The sequence below is a fragment of the Haplochromis burtoni genome, unplaced genomic scaffold, assembly GCF_018398535.1.
Source record: "Haplochromis burtoni strain Fernald_Lab_line unplaced genomic scaffold, NCSU_Asbu1 Contig_82, whole genome shotgun sequence".
NCBI classification, from domain to species: Eukaryota; Metazoa; Chordata; class Actinopteri; order Cichliformes; family Cichlidae; genus Haplochromis; species Haplochromis burtoni.
Window position 1 is genome coordinate 1,655,891 of NW_024582443.1, and position 20,736 is coordinate 1,676,626.

Below are 20,736 nucleotides of genomic sequence, written 5' to 3' on the forward strand. Positions count from 1 at the left end.
CCAGAGAAAAGTTTAACCGCACTTGAGAAACATCATCTTGCTTGATAGAATCCTGCAGCCATTTTTGATGGTCATATTAATTTCAGCGCTTAAATGCGATACGTGGAGGAGCAGATTAAACCTGGGAAAGAGTGAGCTGCTCAGCTAACACTTCTAAAACCTCATTTTGAAAGAGAAAGTTGGCTGCGATGAGTGCTCGACACTGAATACTCTCTTCTTTCATAAAGCTCTGTGTGGGAAATGACTTTTTTTTCTCCAATCCAACTTTTTTTTTAAACATCATTATCATTTTCAGAGAACAATTTCCTTTGTTGGAGTTATACGAGTGGCAGCAAAGATTGGGGTTGAAAATAAAATCCAAACAAACTGGGAAACTCATGTGTGTGTGTTTAGGCCTGATAATGGGCGCCGTCGACAGAAGCCACCACAGAACTGGTGCTTTAATTGGCGAAGCGTCTCTCGTTTTATGGTCACACTGAGCGTATTCGGCGCTATTGGGCTCATGATTGGTTGGGCTTAATGGCTATTTGTCATGCGAATGATGGCGTCGCCAACCGATTTGGAGTGAATGAACCTCCTTTTACGTTAGAAAAAGAGGGATCTGGGCGTTCCGAAGGGAATTAACAGTCAGTCGGTGCTGCGTATCCCATAAGCCAGGCAGCTCTCCAAGGGTAACATTGATCCTGAGCTCCCCCCCCTCTTTCCCATCCGCACATCAGCAAAGTCAAGCCTGTTGTGGAGATTTGGCAACAACTCTTCAGCTCCCCAGATGGTTGTAAGTAAGAGAGTGTAAATAAAGTCATGCCTGCAGCTTGGTTTAGATATGCAATATGGTAATATCTGGATACTTTGTTTCGGTTTTTTTACTCAGCCATTGATTGTCTACACATTCATTACAGCTTCTATCCTGTGTTACAGGATGAATGATAAACACGTCTGACACTGACTGTGCGAAACATGACAGCGTTCGCAGGATAAGATCTATATTTTTCCGACTCTTCACCCAGTTTTCAAATGAAGGCCAGATTTTTATCCTTAAAAAAAAAAAAAGAAAAGAAAACACCACGCTGCCTTCACGGTGTGGAGAATTCCCAAAATATAGGAATATCATGGGAATACACCCAGTTGGCAACCAGTTAATTGAAGTGCCTTACTGCAAAGAGAGGCGCCACACATGAGTTACACTCAAGTGTGACTCTAATTAATTGCATTATGTTGTCAATCTGTCTGCATTTATAAATTAGATGATAATTACTTGCAAACCTTGGCCAATATGTCTGAGAGTGACTGCTGTCGGTCCGAGTTGGACAACGGTTACCTGGAGCATGTTGGTCCAACTAGGCAACCTGGGTAATTACCCTCCAATCAAAAGTGTGTCATGGTAACTACTGTGTGAAGACATTCAATGCAATCACATGGAAACCACTGATATTTCTTAGTCGCAAGGAGGTCGCGGACAAGTTTTAACTTGAGAGACTGATTCATGTAAGATGCATCATATGAAATGTAAACTCCCGTGGGTTTGAAGGTCAGCTCAAAGCAAAGCAGGTCTAAAAAGTGAGGATGTCTTTGCTTCTTCTACAGTTCAAAGTCCTCTGCAATGTTTAAAAGTACAAACGATAAATTCTCTATATATATTAAACCACAAATACAAAGCTATTTATGTCATTTATTACCAGTGTCTGACTATTATTAATCTGCTAGGGTACCTTGTTGTTCATTTGAGGTATAAGAGGATCGTATGGAGGCATCTGCATTTCTTTATATTGTTTATCAAGCAGAAGTCCAGATTATAATCACGTGAGCCAGGCACGAAAGATAAACAGCACATTAACTTTAATCACAGTTAAAAGTTGTTTAACCCAACAACAGAAAACAAGAAACAAGAGAAAAAATGGCCGTTTAGTCCTAAAGATAGCATCAGATATATTGGTGATACCAGAAAGACTCCACACATATAGAAGAGAGCTTTACAAGGCTGGGCTCGTTTTTTACTTCGACCAAACATGTCCTGAACCACAGAGTCCACTGTTACTTTTCTGTTCTAGGTGACCTGTTTTTCCTTTATTAATATAATCTGTGCCACCTGTCTGTGCAGCGTACATTTGGCAATAACACAACGCGGCAATAACCTGAGCTGAATATTACTGAATGTACCAACCGTCTTGTTTTTGTTTTTTGGTTGTTTTTTGTTTTTTTTATAACTTGTGCAATGTGTGTTTATGTGATAAAAACTGGATGTTATCTAAGGTACAAGAGGAAGATCCATGTCAAGCAGCTGAGCTCAGTCCAATCGGTTTTTCGTGGTTATCAACACAAAAGAAAAAAAACCCCCACAAGAACATTTCAGACTTACACTGAAGAGCGTAATGTAGTTGCTGATTAGGTCGTGGACCACACTAATTTCCTGTGTGGTTTGTCCTCGAGTCTGGAACAGGCAGGAGGAGAAAACGGAAGCCAGTTTTTCACTTGGCATGCGGTTCAGGTGGGAGCATTGCTGGATCCTGAATAACAGAGAGAAACATGCTTAGAAAATCCCTTAATGTACCCGCAGGTCGACACGAGTGGCTCATATCTTTTGCTGAATCGCTCTCGTGGCTTCTAAAGCCCACTCATACTACTCGCTGTGGCACGAGCACACAGAGAGCTGAATGAAACATCGGGCCTCGCTCCAAATTAAGCATCAAGTCAATTAAGTCTTCTCTAAACAATCTATATCAAAAGGAGCTAAATCTATCCACTGCAGGTTTCCAAGGGAAATCGAGTGAATGATACACGAAGACAGCAGTGTGCTTATATTTAAAAAACAACATAAGAGGTGGAAGAAGGGGTTTTTGTAGCTGCAGCACAGTATCAAAGTTGTGCAAGCTTTTTCTTTGGTTCTGTATCTTCTGTGTTGTTTGTCTCTGCATTTCCACTCCAGGTAAAACAAACAGTAAATCAGTAGTTTCAGTCCACAACGCGCGAGACGGCTGTAATTTATTACTAGAAATCTCCACAGTTCAAATTATCCAGAGGTGAAGAAGTAGAGAATTCAGCGGTGTAACCAACTGAGGGAAAAATATATGATTTTCATGAAAAGAAACAAAAAGCAGCGCACAGCCAGAAATAGCGCCGCTCGTTTTGTAGACCTCAGCTATGTGTTTGCTAATTGCCTGAGTCTTTAATAATGAGCCACACAATCTGTCTCAGTTGAAAAATGCCAGCGCTCGCTAGAAACAATATGGAATTGATTCATCGCTTTTAACCGAAGGACACTGTTACTTCACAAAAACGATCTTTTTCTTCTCAGCTTGGTTTGTTTTTCCCCCACAACAACTTTTCAGTGCATTCACTGTTCAGCAAACAGACTTAATTTGAAAGAATATTTAACAATATTGGTCAGATGGAGGGGAAAAAAGCAAACAAAAAAAACGGGGGTCATTAGGGGAATAGAGGAAACAATGCAGCTAATCAGCAGGCGACAAGCAGCAACCAGAGGGCCGCTCGGGCTCATGACCTTTGAACCGCTATGCTCGTTTTGTCTGTGATGCAGAGCAGCCTCTGCAGAGCCACACTTGTTTCATCAGCAACAAGGTCAGATAAGAACATTAGGACAACTTACAAATGCATAATATTGCAAAGTAGCTATCAAAGAATGGGTTTTTAATCCCAATTAGTGCCAACAAGTTGCTGCAAAAGTGGTCGAACTAATTAGGCTGGTTTTGAACTTTGCTGCAGTAAGTAAGAGAAAAACTTGTGCATCACGAAGATGCTGGGTCATGCAGATGTGACCCTGGTTCTCCTTTGACTTTACACTGCGTGAAGATGTTTTCGTGTCATATCCATCTGCTAACAACTAAAAGATGACTAACTGCTACATTGTGCTTGGATATGCTGCCGGGCGCAGGAGACAGAAGTTGATACCAGTGATAAAAAGTGAAACAATAGATGGCAAAACTTAAGTTGTCTGGCACTCAACTTTGCCTGTGTGTGCCGTGGGCATTTTTTGTTACTGATAACTCAAGGATCCAAATGTCATGTTTGTCTAAGGCTACATTCACACTGCAAGCGAAAGCGCATCAAATCCGACTTTTGTGACCCTATGCCACCCATATCCGATCATGCTACGACAGTGTGAACGGCACAAATCCGATATTTTCAAATCCGATCTGGGTCACTTTCGTATGTGGTACTGAATCCGATACATATCCGGTGTTTTAGAAAGCGACTGCTGTTTGAACGGTCATGTCGCATTAAATCTGTCTTTTACGTCACTGACACAAGACAGACACCAATTATCAGCGCCGGAGAAGTGCCCGAGAACACATCGTGAACACTTCCTGGCCATCCAGTGTAGATGTTAGTGAAACTGTTGGGAAGACAACGTTGGAGAAATGTGAACATTTTATTTGTACTGTATAATCTGCAGATTCTGACAGATATCTGCAGCTATCCTTTGAAACACCGCTCCTCTCTAAAACAGCAATAAGGATCATTATTAGGACATATGTAGATAACAAAATAACTTTATAACTTAAAGCAAAAATTGGGAAACATAAAGTCTGAAACAAGTCTTTATATTAAGGCCATCAGTCAAACATACTGTTTGCTCTGGGTCTAAACAGAGCGCGTTTTGTGTGACGTCTTCTTTTGCGCATGCGGGCCTCTTTGAGGGTTCACACTAGAGCGCGTTTGCTGTCACATTTTATTTGTAGTGTGAACGAGCAGACAAAAAAAATCGGATTTGTTCCAAAAATCGGAATTGAGCTTTAAGACCTGCAGTGTGAAGTTTGGGACATTCTGCTCGGACTCCCTTGGCCCAGAAAAAAAACATCCTGACTGTTAACTAGTTATGATAAGCATGTTGCAAAACCTCTGTACTCTACATCAATCACAATAATTCAATTCAGTCATAGCGCTGAATGAAGCTTCCCACCCTCAAAACACAGAGTGCTAACTCTTTCATGAGCAAATCGCAATGTGTATATAAAAATCATAAAAACCAGCTTTATTTAATCATTTTATTCCTAACAGTTACTATATCTGTGTAAGCTGAAGCTACAGCATTTGGACTGCACTTTGCAAAATATGTAAAATACATATAATCCAGAAAGCTATGAGTAATGTTTTAATGCCAAATCTCAGCACTGACTAGTAACATTAGCTTGCTAACAAATAGGTTGCTTTAGCTTTTAGCTGCTAACTAGCTGTGTGGTGCTAAAATAATGCTCTGAAACAGCTAGATGTGCTACTTTTAAACGGCTAAAGCTATCTTCTTAGCATTCAGCACTGTTTTCCCTTCCACTGAACATAATTTTTTAGAGTATGAAAGTTTGTTTAAGCACAAAAATTTAAATAAAATTAGATTATAGCAGAAAAAATATATACCTCCCTGTGAAGTCTAACCACAGGTAGGATAAATTTGGTTAGCTAATGCAGCTAATTAGCTTATGAGCTTAGCTGTTTTCCATGTATAAAAACAGCTACAAAAAGCTACAGAGAAATAAAGAATCTGGCAAATGCTAAGATTTTCAACAGGTTTATCTGGTAGGCTGATATCCTTCCACTTATTTATGGTTATTAAAAATAGTCCCTGGTCTCTCTCTTTCTGTCTGTGTCTCACCCACTCTGTCTGCACTGTGTAGGTGCAGCAGTTTCCACTGCTCCATCTGTAGCACATAATTAGTGTGGATAGCGAGCGTACATAAATAGAAGATGCATTTTAGAGTACAGGGTTAGTGGTTAGAAACCAGCTCTGTCATCTTATTTACTGTGTTGTGTTATTTTTATTAACACAATGTTGTTTAAGTCGTCTTTGCGCCTCGGGTTTCGAGTTTTTAAAAACCCTTAAAGTTTCCCTCCCAGAATGTAAAAGTTGACCTTTGTAATAAAACAGCTTCACTAACACAAATGCTAAACATGTCAGAGCTCGATGCCTGTGATCTCGTGCGTTTTTACCTGTAAAGATGCTGCAGCAGGGCTTCAAGGGTTGACCTGTTTATCTTTGGCAAGCTCTCTATGAAAGCAGAGTACTTCTTCACTCTCTGCCTTTCGCTCTTCTCATCTACCGAACCAAGCAGAGAAGAAATATAATAAAATGAATAAACACAAGTTCAAAAGCTTATGTTCAAACACATGCCACAAAAGGGTTTTTACAATATGTTTAAAATTACTCTGCAAATTCACACAGTTTAGCATGGTGGACTTGTGTATTTCTCTCTTTCCTACAACGCTGCAGACTTTATAGTGTTTGACATCCCACATGCCAGAAAGCTCACACACCCAGAGCTGACACCCAGTATGGATAGAGCTCCTTGGTCAGTAGTGCATCTTCTGCCTGAGACAAGAAGCTCTTCAGCGTGTCAGTCACATCCTGAAGTTGGTGCTCCTTCTCCCTCAGCTTCACATTACGGGCATCATGGGTGAACTCCTCCAGGAGGTGAGACACTCGACCAGGATTCCCAGGCCTCTGGTAGACTCCCTCCTGGCACAAACCTGGGTACAGTGTCAGAAGACAGCTGATTAATAAGAAATCGCCACCTTCCTTCTGCACATGTTCTGTCCAAATGACAAATAGCTCTGCCGTGTAGCATCTCCAAGAGAAAATGACAGCATGTAGATTTTCTATATGACAGGATGCATTTATAGAAAAGTAAGCAGCCTTATGGACAGTGTGACTTGTAGGATTTAACAACGTTGCATAAGCACATTTGAATCTAAATTGCAGGTGGAATAAAATTGTCAGTGCAAGGTATATTAACCTTCTGTGCCATTTCCCAGTCTCACTCAGAGTTAACTTTTATTCCAATCCCTCATTATACAGCACACTACTTACCGTGACACTGTAAAAGTCCACAGTTACCATACATTAACCAAGCCAGGACTCTGTATGATGCAGTTTCTAACTTTGTATGGAGCGTTCCTCTGATTAACAGCAGAGTGCAGTTGTGCTACATTTATTTTCCACACTTCTAAAACTGTTTTTTTAAAAGGGAAGAGATAGGATAATGGCAGCGCATTGCCAGACAACATTAGAAAGCATGAAACTCTCATCGCAACACAGTGCACTGGATGAATCAGCTGCTCAAGGGGAAATCATAATAATAGTAATGCAGAACTTTCTTTTTTCAAATTAAAGAAAAACAACAAACTCTTTTAGCTGAGAGATACAATGTAGCTCACCATACTGAGTGACAAAAGCAATGCAGCTGTCGACTATAATAGGAACACCGTTTTTAGTCAGCTGTTGGTCGCCGAGCGCATTGCCGTCTGTGCCAGCAGCCAGTTTGATAGCAGAGTGCCACACGGTGAAATCCATCTTGTTGAAGCCATGAATGTAAACTGTTCTATTTATATATATGTGAAAAAAGAGAGACAGAAACACAGTAATTACTGGTGAAGAATGCCATCCTGTGATTTGCCCGTACAACACGGTGCTTCCTATTCGATGACCTTAAGTTCATATATTTAGAAACGCGCTGCTAAGTCATTAAATTAACAACCGACATGATTAAAGGAATCCAAAGAGCTTCTACAGAACACACGTCTATAAACAACCGCTGGTTTCCCAGTAGGTTTGATCAAAAAAAAAAAAAAAGAAAGGAAGAAAAAAACATACAAACAAACAGCAATTAAAGACAAAGTTTTATTGCACGACGCTAAAAGCGAGACTAAACTGGTTGGCTTGTGTGAGGGCTGCGATGCTACGTGCCATCTCACACCTTCTCTCTAACTGAGGCGAGGTTTTAATTACCTTGGATGGTTACAGTAGGTAAGGTGCATTTGGACTAACAAGACAAAAGGCTGAGTTGAAGCTAACAGGACCGCATAAAGCATATTGTTGCTGTATTGCTAATACAGTTCCAATTAGCACAGGCTTTTTTCCTCTCCCTCTCCCCCCTTAGAGACATACCTTCCACACTCCACCATCAGCAGGACTTGGATCTTGTCCTCACCCTCAGTATGTGTGGAGACAGCTGGGGGGGTGGGGTTAAAAAAAAGGCAACAAGTTTTAGAAAATGCAGGCATACATTCAAATGAGCAACATCTTTAGAATTATTTGATCTCACTCCAAAGCCTGAGAAAACTTTCGCCATGGAACTTGAGAGGTGATGCATTCATTCATCGGCTCTTAAGTATACATTTGCTGTTTAAATCAGTTAAATAACACCCTGCTAAAATATATCTAGACATATCTGACTGGGCTTTTCAAAGGTGTAGGTATACACTGGGAAAATGAGATAAGTGAAAAAACAGTGCAGTGATGGAAAATGCCAAATGCATTGGAGTTAATAGCGTTTCCTTGTTGTAATGGGAAACATGATTTCAGGCTGTGTGCGAGCGTCTGACGGCCGAGTTAAACAAGCGAGGGAAGTGGGGCGTAAACACTGGTTTCATTTGTCATCAAGGTTTACATAAATTTGGTTGAAATGCAACTAAACAAGATTGCACTGTGCGCAGTATTTAAGACATCAAATAAAAGACAGAAAGGAAAGGAAAACAGATACAAGGTTACTGGCATTCCTCTTTTGCAGAATCAATCTTTTGAAATCGGAATAAGAGTGTAAGATCCACAGAAACTGGGCTCAGGGACTCGAGCGCTCTGCCATAATCTCTTCTGGGGCTTCAAACAGCTGCTTGGATCATAGCAACAATCACACGCAGCAGAGAAAGTACAAAAAAAGATATGAGGCTCTGCACAAATCTCCTAGCAACAACATCTGGCACTTTCATCACACTCGAGCACTGGTTGTGCTCACATATATAGACAGAAAGATACAAAATCGAAAAAAGAAGCAGGACTTCACCTTAAAGAACTGTTGAATTTTGGAGATTGGTCTGTACCTCAGTAGAAACACTTGCTATACAATTACATGCTTTGTTACAGAAGATTAAAAATCGGGGGAAAATGAGCGTTTTCGCTTCGTTTCTCCTCATAGAGACAAATCCTGTGTAGAAATCTAGTAAGTAACAGTAAAAATAGCAGCGCTGGCCCCAAACAGCCAGTCAGATGGTCAAAATTTTGTGTGTAGTTGAAATTCAGTTTCTATAGTGTGGTGGCGGGCGTATCTACTCATTACTAAAGTACAGATAGATATAAGAGTGTATTTGGTTTCTTCTTGGCTGACTGTATCCATAATATGGATACATCTTTCTAAAAAAGCTATCCTATACGTGTGCTATAGCTTGTAACAGCAGGGATGTGGCACTCAAAGTGTCCTGCATAGAAATATATAGGAGAATCCATAGTTTACCAACTTATTTAAATATTATTTACTTAAAACCACAGTTACTAAGGCCTAGACACCAGCTGGTGACCACCTAGAAAAATCTGATCACTAAACATATACATTGCCCAGCCAATTGGTGGGTGGTTAGTGGGTGTCGCCATGGAAGATGCTAGCTTATCTGTAAAATAAAGTATAATGCAAACTGGAAACGGATAATTTTCAACACAAGTAAAACGTATTGCTGCTACCAAAACATTTGAAAAAGTGCAATTTCTCTATGGTATATGGAAAATGAAGTGGTTCTTATATAGCGCTTTTCTACTCTGAGCACTCAAAGCGCTTTACACACCTTGCCTATGAAGGTAAATGTTCTCCGTTTCCTGTTTGCATTGTATTTTTCACTACCAGTTGGCAAGTAATTTGCGAGTGTTTGCAGACTAGCTGAGATCTTCCATGCAAACTATTGGTGACCGCGGCAACCTACTGAGGACCAAAAAAATCACAAGGTTTTCAGTACAGCGCTGTGCACTTCTGTGTGACCAGTTTCATGCTAGCGACTGCAAGCAATCAGTCGCTAACTGGTCAGGAAATATACATGTTTACCAAGCAACCAGTCTCTACCAGGCCTGTGTTAAAAGGGCAGCAACCTCCAGCAATGACTCATTTTTCCCTAACTACCAGTTGTTGCCAGATGGTCCCCAACAAGACTCTAGTTCTCTGTGATTGAGGACTGAGGTACATGATTTGAGCCTGACCAATTTATCATCAGGCTGCTGTTATTGCTATTACTTTCTATTGGCCAATTTGAAAGTGAAAGTTTTAAAAGTAAAGAGCTTCTGTTATGTGTTGATGTTGCATAGTTTGCCCACCGGAGGGCACTGTGTAACACATGTTTTTGGAACACCACAAACACGGTGAGCAGCAAAATCAGGCAAAGCATACACAAGTATACACAAGTATATAAATAACATATACGTTTTATGAAAATCCATAGATACTTTGGAGTATTGGATTTTTAATTAATCAAAAATCAATCATTGTATTTATTTAGGACTCTGGCAGACTAAGCTAAGGGTGATGGACTGGTTGGCACACAATGTTAAGTTAATGCTGTGTACGCAGAGGAGGAACATCATTTGGAAGATAAACACTTTCAAACTGCATTTTGTGGGAAGGTTTTTGCATCCCGGTGACCTCTGAAATGAAACTTATGGCTCTCGCCTCATTGATTTAGGCAGGAGCTCGGTCCTAAAATAACTGTTCGATGGCAATAAGCTGGCTGCTGACGGGAAAGACGTGCTTCTACAAGGACTCTGCTGCTGGTTACTTTAACTCAACTTTAGAGTGTCCTTCACACTTTGTTTCTCCAGGATTAAACAAACAAGATATAATCTATAAATTGGAAAGCTGTACAAGTCGAGTTATATTGATTTTCTACCTTTTTCTACCCTTTGCTTTCAGTCGTGCTAAAACTAACCTCACTGTTAATCTGGTTCAGTCAGACTCTCGGTACCCTGAGGGGAATAAAATAAGAATTCCTATGTGTGTAGTTTATTCTTTGTGTGAAATATCCATAACTGTCATTACTTTAGAGTGACAAGAAAAAAACTTTTCAATTTCCTCTACTGAATATTTAACAGACTGATCAATAATCTGTACAGACACAATTCAATTTGTTGGCACAAGCGAGATAGACGACTGGTAAAAGCATTACACATCACAGTGTTATTTTGGCTAGCAAATCCTTTGTACTCGTATAGGCCTTTGTATGTTGAGCTAAACAGCAAAAACTATTAATCCCCAAAAGTCTCTCTTAACAAGTAATTTGCTTTTTATTTTCTTTGGCAGATTTTCAAGGGCGCAGTGTTTCATTCTGATCCAAGCAACAAAAGGGGAAAGCAAAGAACTTCAGAGACTGATATTGACTTGAGAGAGGTTTATTAACAGTGTTATCAGGTAAATGTAAAACACTTGTCATAGCCGTTTGAACAAACACACAGCAATCCTCTTTTATCCATCTTACAGCTCAGTTGGAAATTTTTTATTACTTAATATGTTTGTGTGATAAGGAACTAATTCTGCGGCCTTGTTCTCTCTTTAATTTGCGCTGAGCTTCCTGGAGGAAATTTTCATTAAGTTTTTGTTCACAAAATGTGAGCAATTTTAAATCCACATTTCCATTAGCGCATTTTGATTCCCCTTTTTATTTTTACAAGTATTATGTGATAAGCTCACAATATGACCGTCCCACCTCTGCAGGGCTTCGGGTCTGATTACACACGGTGGTGTTTTAGGAACTGAGCTGTCAGTAAATACAACTGGAAAGAAAGAAAGTGGATTGTTTTTATTTTTTCCCTGTACTTGCAACTCCTGCTGGTTGTCTATGGCATGGAAAGATACTGTAAATAAAAGTCTGTTTGTCAGACTATTTATATGTTTTAGAAAAATGACTCATCTCAGTCATACAATAAAAGATGAGCATAGCTATCATGAATCAGACTGTAGGATTGATAACACTGCATGCTTATTGGCTAATGACTTGCAATTGACAAGTTGGTAGCCACTGATCCCGACTTATCTTCTTTCTGACTCAAATACTGACCAACACTTAAAAATTAACTTTATGTTTTATTCAATATGAACTGTAAACGACTCAAATCATCAGGATCGTGTTTACTGAGCTCACTAAGCAAGAGAGTAGAGGGCCCTTTTTCCATATACTTCTATGCAGCCAAAAGGCTTTGCAACTAGAGTTGTCGCCCCCTGCTGACCATTAAAAAAATGCAAGTTTAAGGGACTTCCACAAGCTATATTCATCTTTTTTACTGTCTGTGTCTCAATCACTGTTATAGCATACAGATATTCATTTTGAAAAATATGGAACTATTTACAGTAAAGACAATAAAGCGGGGTATTATTTGGGGTGTGGTTACTTTGTGATCGGCAGGTACCTACTGTGTGACTGTGCAATATGTATGATTTCTGTGTCACACATGATGGCCAGTTTCAAATGTCTTCGGTCGATTTAAAGGTCACTTTTACCGGCTACTAAAAAAAAGGTTCACAATTTTATGACGCTTGTCACACCGGCAAAAAAGGTTTGCGATATCCCTGCAAGTAGGAAAACCAGTGGTCAACGAGCGATTGCACTCATTTGTGGTATTTGGCAGTTGCACAGGTTACTTGGTGGGAGGCAACCTGTCTCCAACCAATCACAGCCTGACTCAAACTGACTGCAATCACTTTCAGACAGATTAGCAAAGGTTTGCTAATATTTGAAGTCTAATTTATAAACACAAATAGATTTGCCAACACGTTGACAGCAACTTAGTCAGACTACACCGAGAAGTGCAAGTCGTCTGCAACTGGTCTCTTTGAAATAGCAGACCTGACTAACTTGTCTGCCAAGTGGTCGTAATCTGGTTATATTCCTATAAAAACAAGACTGTGTCATGATGTTTTGGCACCATTTGTATCTTGCTATCTGTAAGCACCCTATAAGCAATCTTGTGTATATGTTATTAGCGCCACAAATTGAGCTCTAAAGTGCTACAAGAGGTTAAAGAAATTCCAGGGAGGACCTTCATCAGTGTATCTGGAAAAGTGGACTTACATGCCCATACGGAAAAGAAATAGTAAAAACTTATATGTGATTACTCATGAAAGTGGCCACTTTCATGAGTAAATCATATAAGGCTTACATGATTTACTCATGAAAGTGGCCACTTTCGCATTACTTTCATACATTGTTTTAGTAAGTATCCAAAACATACAAGTTTCATTATATATTTTTTCAAGGGATCTTATATCTGTTTTCACACTTATATGCTTTTCATACAAGTTTCACACAAGACAGATACAAACTTTATAAGAGTTATATATATCTTTTCCATATGGGTGGTATTCCCCATTTTCCATAACAGCACCTTCAAACTTACTGATACTGTTCAGAAAAATCAAATGACATATAACATATTAATGTAACGTTGTAGCATGTCATTAAGAGAAAAATTCTAATCTAATCCGAATTGGCTATTTCTAACGTTAGCATCCATTTAATATCCACATAAACTTGTGTTAGCTGTGACCGGCGATTGTTACATATCTTAAAAATGAGTTTTTTAAAAATCTAATTTTGCCTTAAACAAACCTCATTGTGGACACATTTTAAATGTGACTGCCAAATGTGCTGGACAGCAGTCTTGTGCTGATGCCTATCTCAAACTTTAGATGATTGAGCAGAGCAGTGGGATTAACTTCCTTTTTTTCTATTTAGGCCAGTGCTGATAGAGAAATCCACTGAGAAAAATCGCACTGAATGAGTTTAAACTTAATGTGCTTATCTTGTTTGAAAACCTTTCATTTCACAAAGTTCTGGGTGGGAAGGCTGATTTGTGCACCGTGACAGGTTAATGATTATCGAGCTCTATCTGTCATTTTCTCCTCATTTTACTTTGCTTCTTGTTATTTGTGCCGCAGATATCTTGACACAAGACATCACAAAAAGATCAATCTCCTCTCAAGTACACAGCTGAGCCCCCGGGAAGCCGTTTTAAGACGTATTGCACTCTCATTCTTTTGGGGATATGATTCTTTTTTGTTGCTGTTAACAAGTTACAAGTGCTTCATAGCCAAGAGAAATGAATACCGAATAACTAGCAAGGATCAATAAATCATTATGTTTAGTCATTGGGCTGAATAGAGAATAAATGACAGTCGAGGCAATTAAGAATAAAACGAATAAAAGACAAAAATTAAGGCTTGTGCTTTATCGTCAGTGGGAAATCTTTTTTAAATGCATTTTAGAGGTGACTGGAATGATTATAACTCTGGCAGCCAGATGCAAAAAAAAGAAAGAAAAAATTCTCAGACATCACAGTTGCAAATAAAACTGATGCAGTCTGAGGTGAACCGTGCTGGAAACATGTTTTGTTTTTGTTTTTTTAATTGAAAAGTGTATTTATTTAATCCCCGAGTGTTACACAGGGGCACCTTTCATGCGGTGGTGTCACTGTAGAGAAAATAACAGTTAATCCCATGTCACAGACTGTGAATCCTAAAGGGATCCTTTCAGTGCTCCAGAACCTACCATCCCCTGACAAAACACAGTCCCTTCTGGCGCTAACGGCTCCCCGGCTGTGACAAATATGGTTTGAGAAAGCCGGGAATAAAAATGAACACCACTGCAGTTCTTTATCCCGCCCCAGGTGAGAAGATGGGGCGGCGCTCTGCGCGATTTGATCCATGTCGAGCTGTAAGTGGATTAAAAAGATCCATTGATTCTCCCCTCCTTCTGTTCGCACATCACACTGGCGCAATTCATTGAAATGTTCCAAAATCTTTATTATCTGCCAAACTATGCGTGAACTTTTGAGCCTTCCACGCTGACTGGCAGCCACTCCGCACCGACTGTCCTTTAAATAACTTGCAGTTTTGCCAGAAATGAGAACATATTGGCAAAATTCGTGTAAGTGGGCTGTGGGAACAGTGCTACCGTGACACCCTCATACTGTGAACATTATGTGGCTTTTTGAAAGCAATGAATTCTTCTTCTTCTTCTAAAAAAAAAAAAAAGATCATGTTTTCATAAAAGATTTTGTTAGCAGCTCTGGGGAAGCCGAATCTCATCTGAATGACGATTGCCTGTCGATGCATTAGGTAATATTGACATTTACTGACCTCACTCTACCGGAGGAGCTTCTTATTCTCTCCTCTGCTCCTCCTCTCCGAGCTTGTCTTTTCTTTTTCTTCTTTTTCATATTATGGAAAACTAAGTTAGTCAGATAGAGGAGTGAGATTCAGCTGAAATGTGTAATGGTGTGAGAAGCTGAAATGTCTTTGCATCCTCCGACATCATTAAGTAGGTATAAATGCAAGCAGTAAGAGGGTGTTATGGATTGGTAGTTTTTTTGGAAATTACAGAGAGTATATGAAAATAGAGCGAATGCTACAAAGCCACAAATCTCAGCACATTCATCATGAAGTTACAGCAATTGACCGCTGACACTATCAAGCAGAAACAGATATGGTTGCTTTGGGCTCTGAGATTAAAAATGAAAAAAAAAATCTGATTTATTGCCTATTAGAGGCCCACCAGAAGCTTTTTAAGGGATTGTTTGCTCGTGTAGACTGTGGCAATTTAGGGAAAGCTGAGGTATACAGTTTGTGTTAACTAAGAGAGCAATATAACTTTTACTATTTAGGTTCAAATAAATTTTATGTGTACATAAGTCAGTAATGGGTTTTCTTTTAAAGGCAGTCAGGATTAAAGTTTGGGGGTTTTATAGTAATTCAAATAAGTCCCACGATCCCCCTCAATTTTTCCTCTGCATGAGTTCCAGATTGCTGAAGTCCAGGGAAGATTTTGTCAGTGCCAACTGGGAGCACCTGGACCCTATGTTCCCAAACTGTAAAAATGTTGTTGCCACGTCTTTTTGTCTTTCACTCACCTGCCTGTCTGCTAGCATGCTAGTAGTCATACATGTCCATACCACTGATCCCACCAGTTTCCACATCTAATTAGATTTGCATTTAATGTAGCCAAGTTTTTTTTTTAAAGTTACTTTGTTGAAATGCAAATAGTGTGCCAAGCCTTTTTGTTGCAGCCTTACGAGTTAGGCAGTGACAAACTGGGGGCTCGTCCGGGATTCAGACACGGGACCTCTCATGTTTAAACTGAGAATCATGTCTCTGTACTAATCCTATAAGCTAAACTTGCAGTCATGTAAAAAAGAAAGTTTTTCAAATGAATCTCTGTAGTCCTGTGAAAGATGTACACCCTATGATTCAATAGTTTGATGAGCCAGCTTTAACAGCAATAACTTAAAGTAATGGTTTTCTGTATGACTTCTTATCATTATTTCACATCAGTGTGGAGGAATTTTGTCTCACTCTTCTTTATGCTGCTTCAATTCAATGAGGTCTGCAGACATTTTTTATATACAGCTCTGCTAATGTATTCAGTATTTTAATCAGGCTGAGGTGTGGACATAAACTGGGCTATTGCAACACTTTGATTTTTTTCCTTTTTCAGCCATTCTTCTGCAGATCTGCAGTTGTGCTCGGGATCATTTCCCTGTTGCATGACCCAGTTTCAGTCAAGCTTAAGGTGTCAGACAGACAGCCTCACATCTGACTCTCGAATACTTTGGTAAAGAGAGGAGTTCATGGTCAACTCAAGGACTACAAGGTGCCCACGTCCTGTGTCTTTTCCTCTTAATTCCTATGGAAGCAGTAAGGGTGTATGTGATTTTGCACAGAGCTGCACAGCAGTCCTGTGCATGTGACTTTCCCCCCCCCCCACATGATTATACTTGTATAATGCATTTTGTCTAATGAGTTTTTCATATGATTGCTTTACATGGTGTCGTTACTGTTAGGTGGCTGAGTTGGTGAATTTAAATATATGAATTCAAGTATGTGTGCAACAATCTGAATCTTGAAAGCAGTACACACACAGTAGTGCACACTTGTACTTCTGTGCAGTAAATGTGTCTCAATTCAAAACTGGAGAAAAGACAGTAACCTTGCTATTGATGTAATGCATTTTTTAATATACTTGGATAAGATGATTCATGGTTATTTGTCAAAAAGGAGAAGTAAAGCCAAGACTTTCAGGAGCCAAACTATGTTATCATGGACAAAAAGTTATTAGAGCAAAGTTTCTTCAACAAGACAGGGAGGGTCTGTCTATTAAATTCAAGTTTGCTGGACTTTCAGTCCTGATTATGCACCACTGAACCTACGTTGAGTTACAATATCTAACTTCTTATCTGGCTAATGATACAGACGGCAACTTCACTGAGCTCCCAGCATGAGCACACAGTGAGAGGCAGGGGGGAAAAAAATGCTTACTGAGTTCTTGCAGTTGCTTGAGTTGAAGTACTTCCTCCTCTCCCTCCTCCTCTCCTGAGCTGAAGTGCAGGGAAGAGCCTTCCAGCATAAACCAGCCCATCCTCCAGTAGTACAGGTCGTGACCTTCTTTGTAGTGGAGTCTGCCAATCAGTTCACTCTCTTTCCGCACTAGTCCCTCAACTTTAGGTGGGATGAAGCACTGCGGATCCGATAAGTAAACAAAAAGGAGTCTTATTTATTAGGAATGTCTATAATTAAAAACACTGGCAGCGGCCAGTGCTACCCCTCAGCCTCCTAGTACTTGCATTGTTATTGCAAAATATTACATTGACAAGATTTTCTGAAAACTTGACCACTGACCTCTAACCTTTGGGTCAAGGTCACTGAGATTCAATATTTTCTGAGATTTTTAGTGGATACACCTGTGTTATCAGTTTCAAAATCCTAGGTGACGTCCCTGTCAAGAAAGATACATCCATGATATAAATTTGAAACTTCTAAGTTGCTTTGATCTCGACTGCCCGGCAGGGTGACGACAACAGCCTATTTTATTGTTTTGTTTTTTTTAAAAATGTGAAACTAATAGCACAGCTGAAGCCTCATTTTCCTTAAACAGACACCCGTAGACACATTCACTGCTATTCTTTAGACACTGTTCTGTAATTTAAGCAGGAACACTCAACTGTGCCTAGGTCTAGAAACGAACTGATTAAAGATGCTGTGTGTTGCAGTGTCCATGATTGGGTTTCCTGGGAGTTGAGGATAAAACAGGGACAGGTTTGTGTAGTGTTGAATGATTCTGTCAGTACGTGAGGGAAGGGAAAGAGAGACTACATCTCTTAATGAAATAAGCAAAGGTAGGTTGAGGCTCACTGAAGACACAAAGAAAATAATTGTTTACGAGTGTCATTGTGCACTGTATCTGCAAACTGTGTCACCTTTGTTAGCGCCTGAATCCAGTCATGCTGCGTTTCCTGTGTTTCCGCTCCGAAAATCAGCAGTCGCTCCGTCTGCAGGTACAGCTCCACGGTAAACACAGCCCTGCCAGAGATGCACAGCTCACTATCAGATACGAGGAAATGAGAACGGCCTAACAGACACACACAGAAACACAGAAAACGGCTAACGAAGCATCCAAATCTAGCTTCAGTTTTCACACGACCAATACATACGTTAAATCCAGGCAGATCTGCTGGGCAGCTTTCCTGAAGCAGCTGAGAGTTGAGTGCCTTTCTAAAGGCCACTTCTGTTTTACATTCCTCTACCAGATTTGTTTAAGAGTGGCGAGTTTGTTTATTCACCACTCCTATGGTGCTCTGGCACACAAGTTCGTTAGTATTTAGCCTCTATAATGTTCTATATGTGGGATCTTTGCTGTGCTCTCAGTGCCTCAGAGTTGTTGCAGAGACACACTGCCAATGTACAGATACCGGCCATTTCTTTATATTTTGTTAGCTTTTCTATGCATGAATGATTCAAAGGTCAGTTTTAAGTGGCTTAAAATACAAAATAAAAAAATCATTCCTCTATAAGTGGTTAGGTACAAGGACCGGAGCAAAAATGGGTTAAAAGAAAAAAAAGGAGAAAGTTTTCATTAATTTCAATGCATTAATTTAACATTGCCTTGTGGTGCTGTAATTCATTAAACCACATATAAAATTTCATGTTCCTGTCTAACAAAGCGGTCAAACAGAAACTGGTACAAATAAATACATTCCTTCAAAGAACCATTACTAATTGCAAACTGCAAAAACCATTAAAGTTGTTTTACTGCAAACTGGAAATGATTATCAAAAATGTTCACTACAGCACAGTTCAAGCAGACTTTGGCTCATGTGTGGCCTCTGTATTTAGTGTTTTTCCCACCATTCTATACTTTTAATGCGAAACACACTTTATGAGGCGTTATCCCACCTCACGTGTTGACACAAATGCCATCGGCAATCTGTAAATAAAGCAACAACAAAGAAGCCCCCCCCCTCGCATATCACAATCACAAGACTTAATTGGATTTCACCCACCAAGCTCGAATGTCTACATTAAGAGGACAGCTTTTATAAAATTAGGAGCAGTCGGTTGTTTTAACAACATTTAATAACAATAAGATTCTTGTTGTTATCACTGTACAGGTCTTTGCTTAAATGTGTTGCAGAGCAGATCATCGGTGGATATTCACCTGCATGAAAACATATTTGAGCATAAAAATTGAAGGTGTGCGTGCACCAAACACGTGAAATGAAAAAAAGGAAAAAGAGAAAAAGAATAGGCAGTATGCACTCATCCATCCCCACACTCGCAGGTAAAACCCTTGCTGTCTGCAACCCAAAGGCAACTATTAATCTTTGTTGGTCTTTCTCTTCCTGTTGTTTCTGCCTCCATCTCCCTCAGTGAAGGTGCACGGGTCAGAGTATCACTCGCTTAATGGTCGGTACATACTGGCGAGCAGTAGTTCCCTTTCTATTGGTGCGCTACAACGAGGGCAGCTCTAAATGCTACAGCGACGGCTGTTTAAGGTGGCGTGTCGCTGGGGTCACGGCAGCGCCAAGCTGCTCGCTTCTAAAACGTGTCAGGGGAACAGGAGAGACATGGGTGTTTGTGCGCTCTTTGCGTGACCTGGCCCGCCCCCTTTCCCTGCAATCCCCCCCTGCTGCCTCCGCGCTGGGAGGCTTGCAGGTGCTTGTTGGAAAGGGGGTCCTAGAGGAAGTGCGAGGGAGAGAGCGGCGGGGGCGGGGTTACCTTGATGCGCTGGGGAAAATTCCTTTGTAAAGAAAGGACAAGAGAGAGATGAGAGACGAACGCTGCATCATGAGAGTCCCAGAGGGAGGGAGCGGCTGAGGGGGAAGAGGAGAGAAAGAAACAGGAAGCAAACTAGAAGGAAGGAGAGACAGAAAGGTGTTGAAATAATGATGTGAGCCAGAACATGAGCTATAAGAAGCAAACATGGGTCACTGTTTTGTGTTGTACATGGCATCAGTTTGAAACGGTTTGTCCCCTATGGACCACCTCACAGATAAACTTTATCTGCACAACAGCAAACTACATGTAGTTATCAAACTTTATGCCTTTAAAAAAAGTTGATGTGGACACCAGTTTGGTGGGAGAAGTCAGCTTAAGGCAGTAAGATGGTTTCTGCAAAAACCTGCCTTTATTAAACGGTGATCAGAATTCGGTCCTACCTGCCCTGGTACAGGGTGCAGCATTTGTTCTCATGGAGCAGAGAGCTCTGCAGGGATATTTCTGTCCTTGCTGTTGTTTAAATTTAAATTTAGTTTGAAAGTTTAGCTGTTGTGTAACTTTCAGGCAGGGGAAAAGAGTCACTAGGTTGGTTATGCACTGTAACAAAGGACAAAAAAAAATGATACAGATCACAATCACGCTGCAGCAGGCGAGCGACACACGAGGTAACAAGCGCACGACAACAATAGAAACACTAATTTTAGTAAAGAGTTTACTTTGAAGTCACTCATTTTCCTCTGTCCTGTAGTGGGATTTATTCATAGACTGCGAGATGACGTAACTTCGAGATTTCTTAAAAAGGGACCTGTTATGGTTACTTCCAACTCTATATTCCTTTTTTTAGTATCTGTGAGAGCAGCTTTGCATGATTCACAGTTCAAAATAATCCTCGTCTGTCCCATACTGGGCCCTGCTACAGTTTAGTTAGTTCATC

At 40.2% G+C, this 20,736-nt stretch overlaps 1 protein-coding gene across 3 annotated transcripts in view; it reads right to left on the reverse strand.

The window, feature by feature from the left end:
* Positions 1–20,736, reverse strand: part of arap2 (ArfGAP with RhoGAP domain, ankyrin repeat and PH domain 2) — a 172,886-nt gene that overhangs the window by 25,496 nt on the left and 126,654 nt on the right. For all 3 annotated transcript variants that reach the window (XM_042222247.1, XM_005925826.3, XM_014334712.2), the window contains exons 17-23: positions 18,005–18,107; positions 17,067–17,265; positions 7,895–7,958; positions 7,165–7,328; positions 6,265–6,477; positions 5,941–6,046; positions 2,357–2,504 (exon numbers count right to left, since the gene is read on the reverse strand). In XM_042222247.1, coding sequence (XP_042078181.1) covers positions 2,357–2,504; positions 5,941–6,046; positions 6,265–6,477; positions 7,165–7,328; positions 7,895–7,958; positions 17,067–17,265; positions 18,005–18,107 — 997 coding nt within the window. The remainder of the gene's footprint in view (positions 1–2,356; positions 2,505–5,940; positions 6,047–6,264; positions 6,478–7,164; positions 7,329–7,894; positions 7,959–17,066; positions 17,266–18,004; positions 18,108–20,736) is intronic.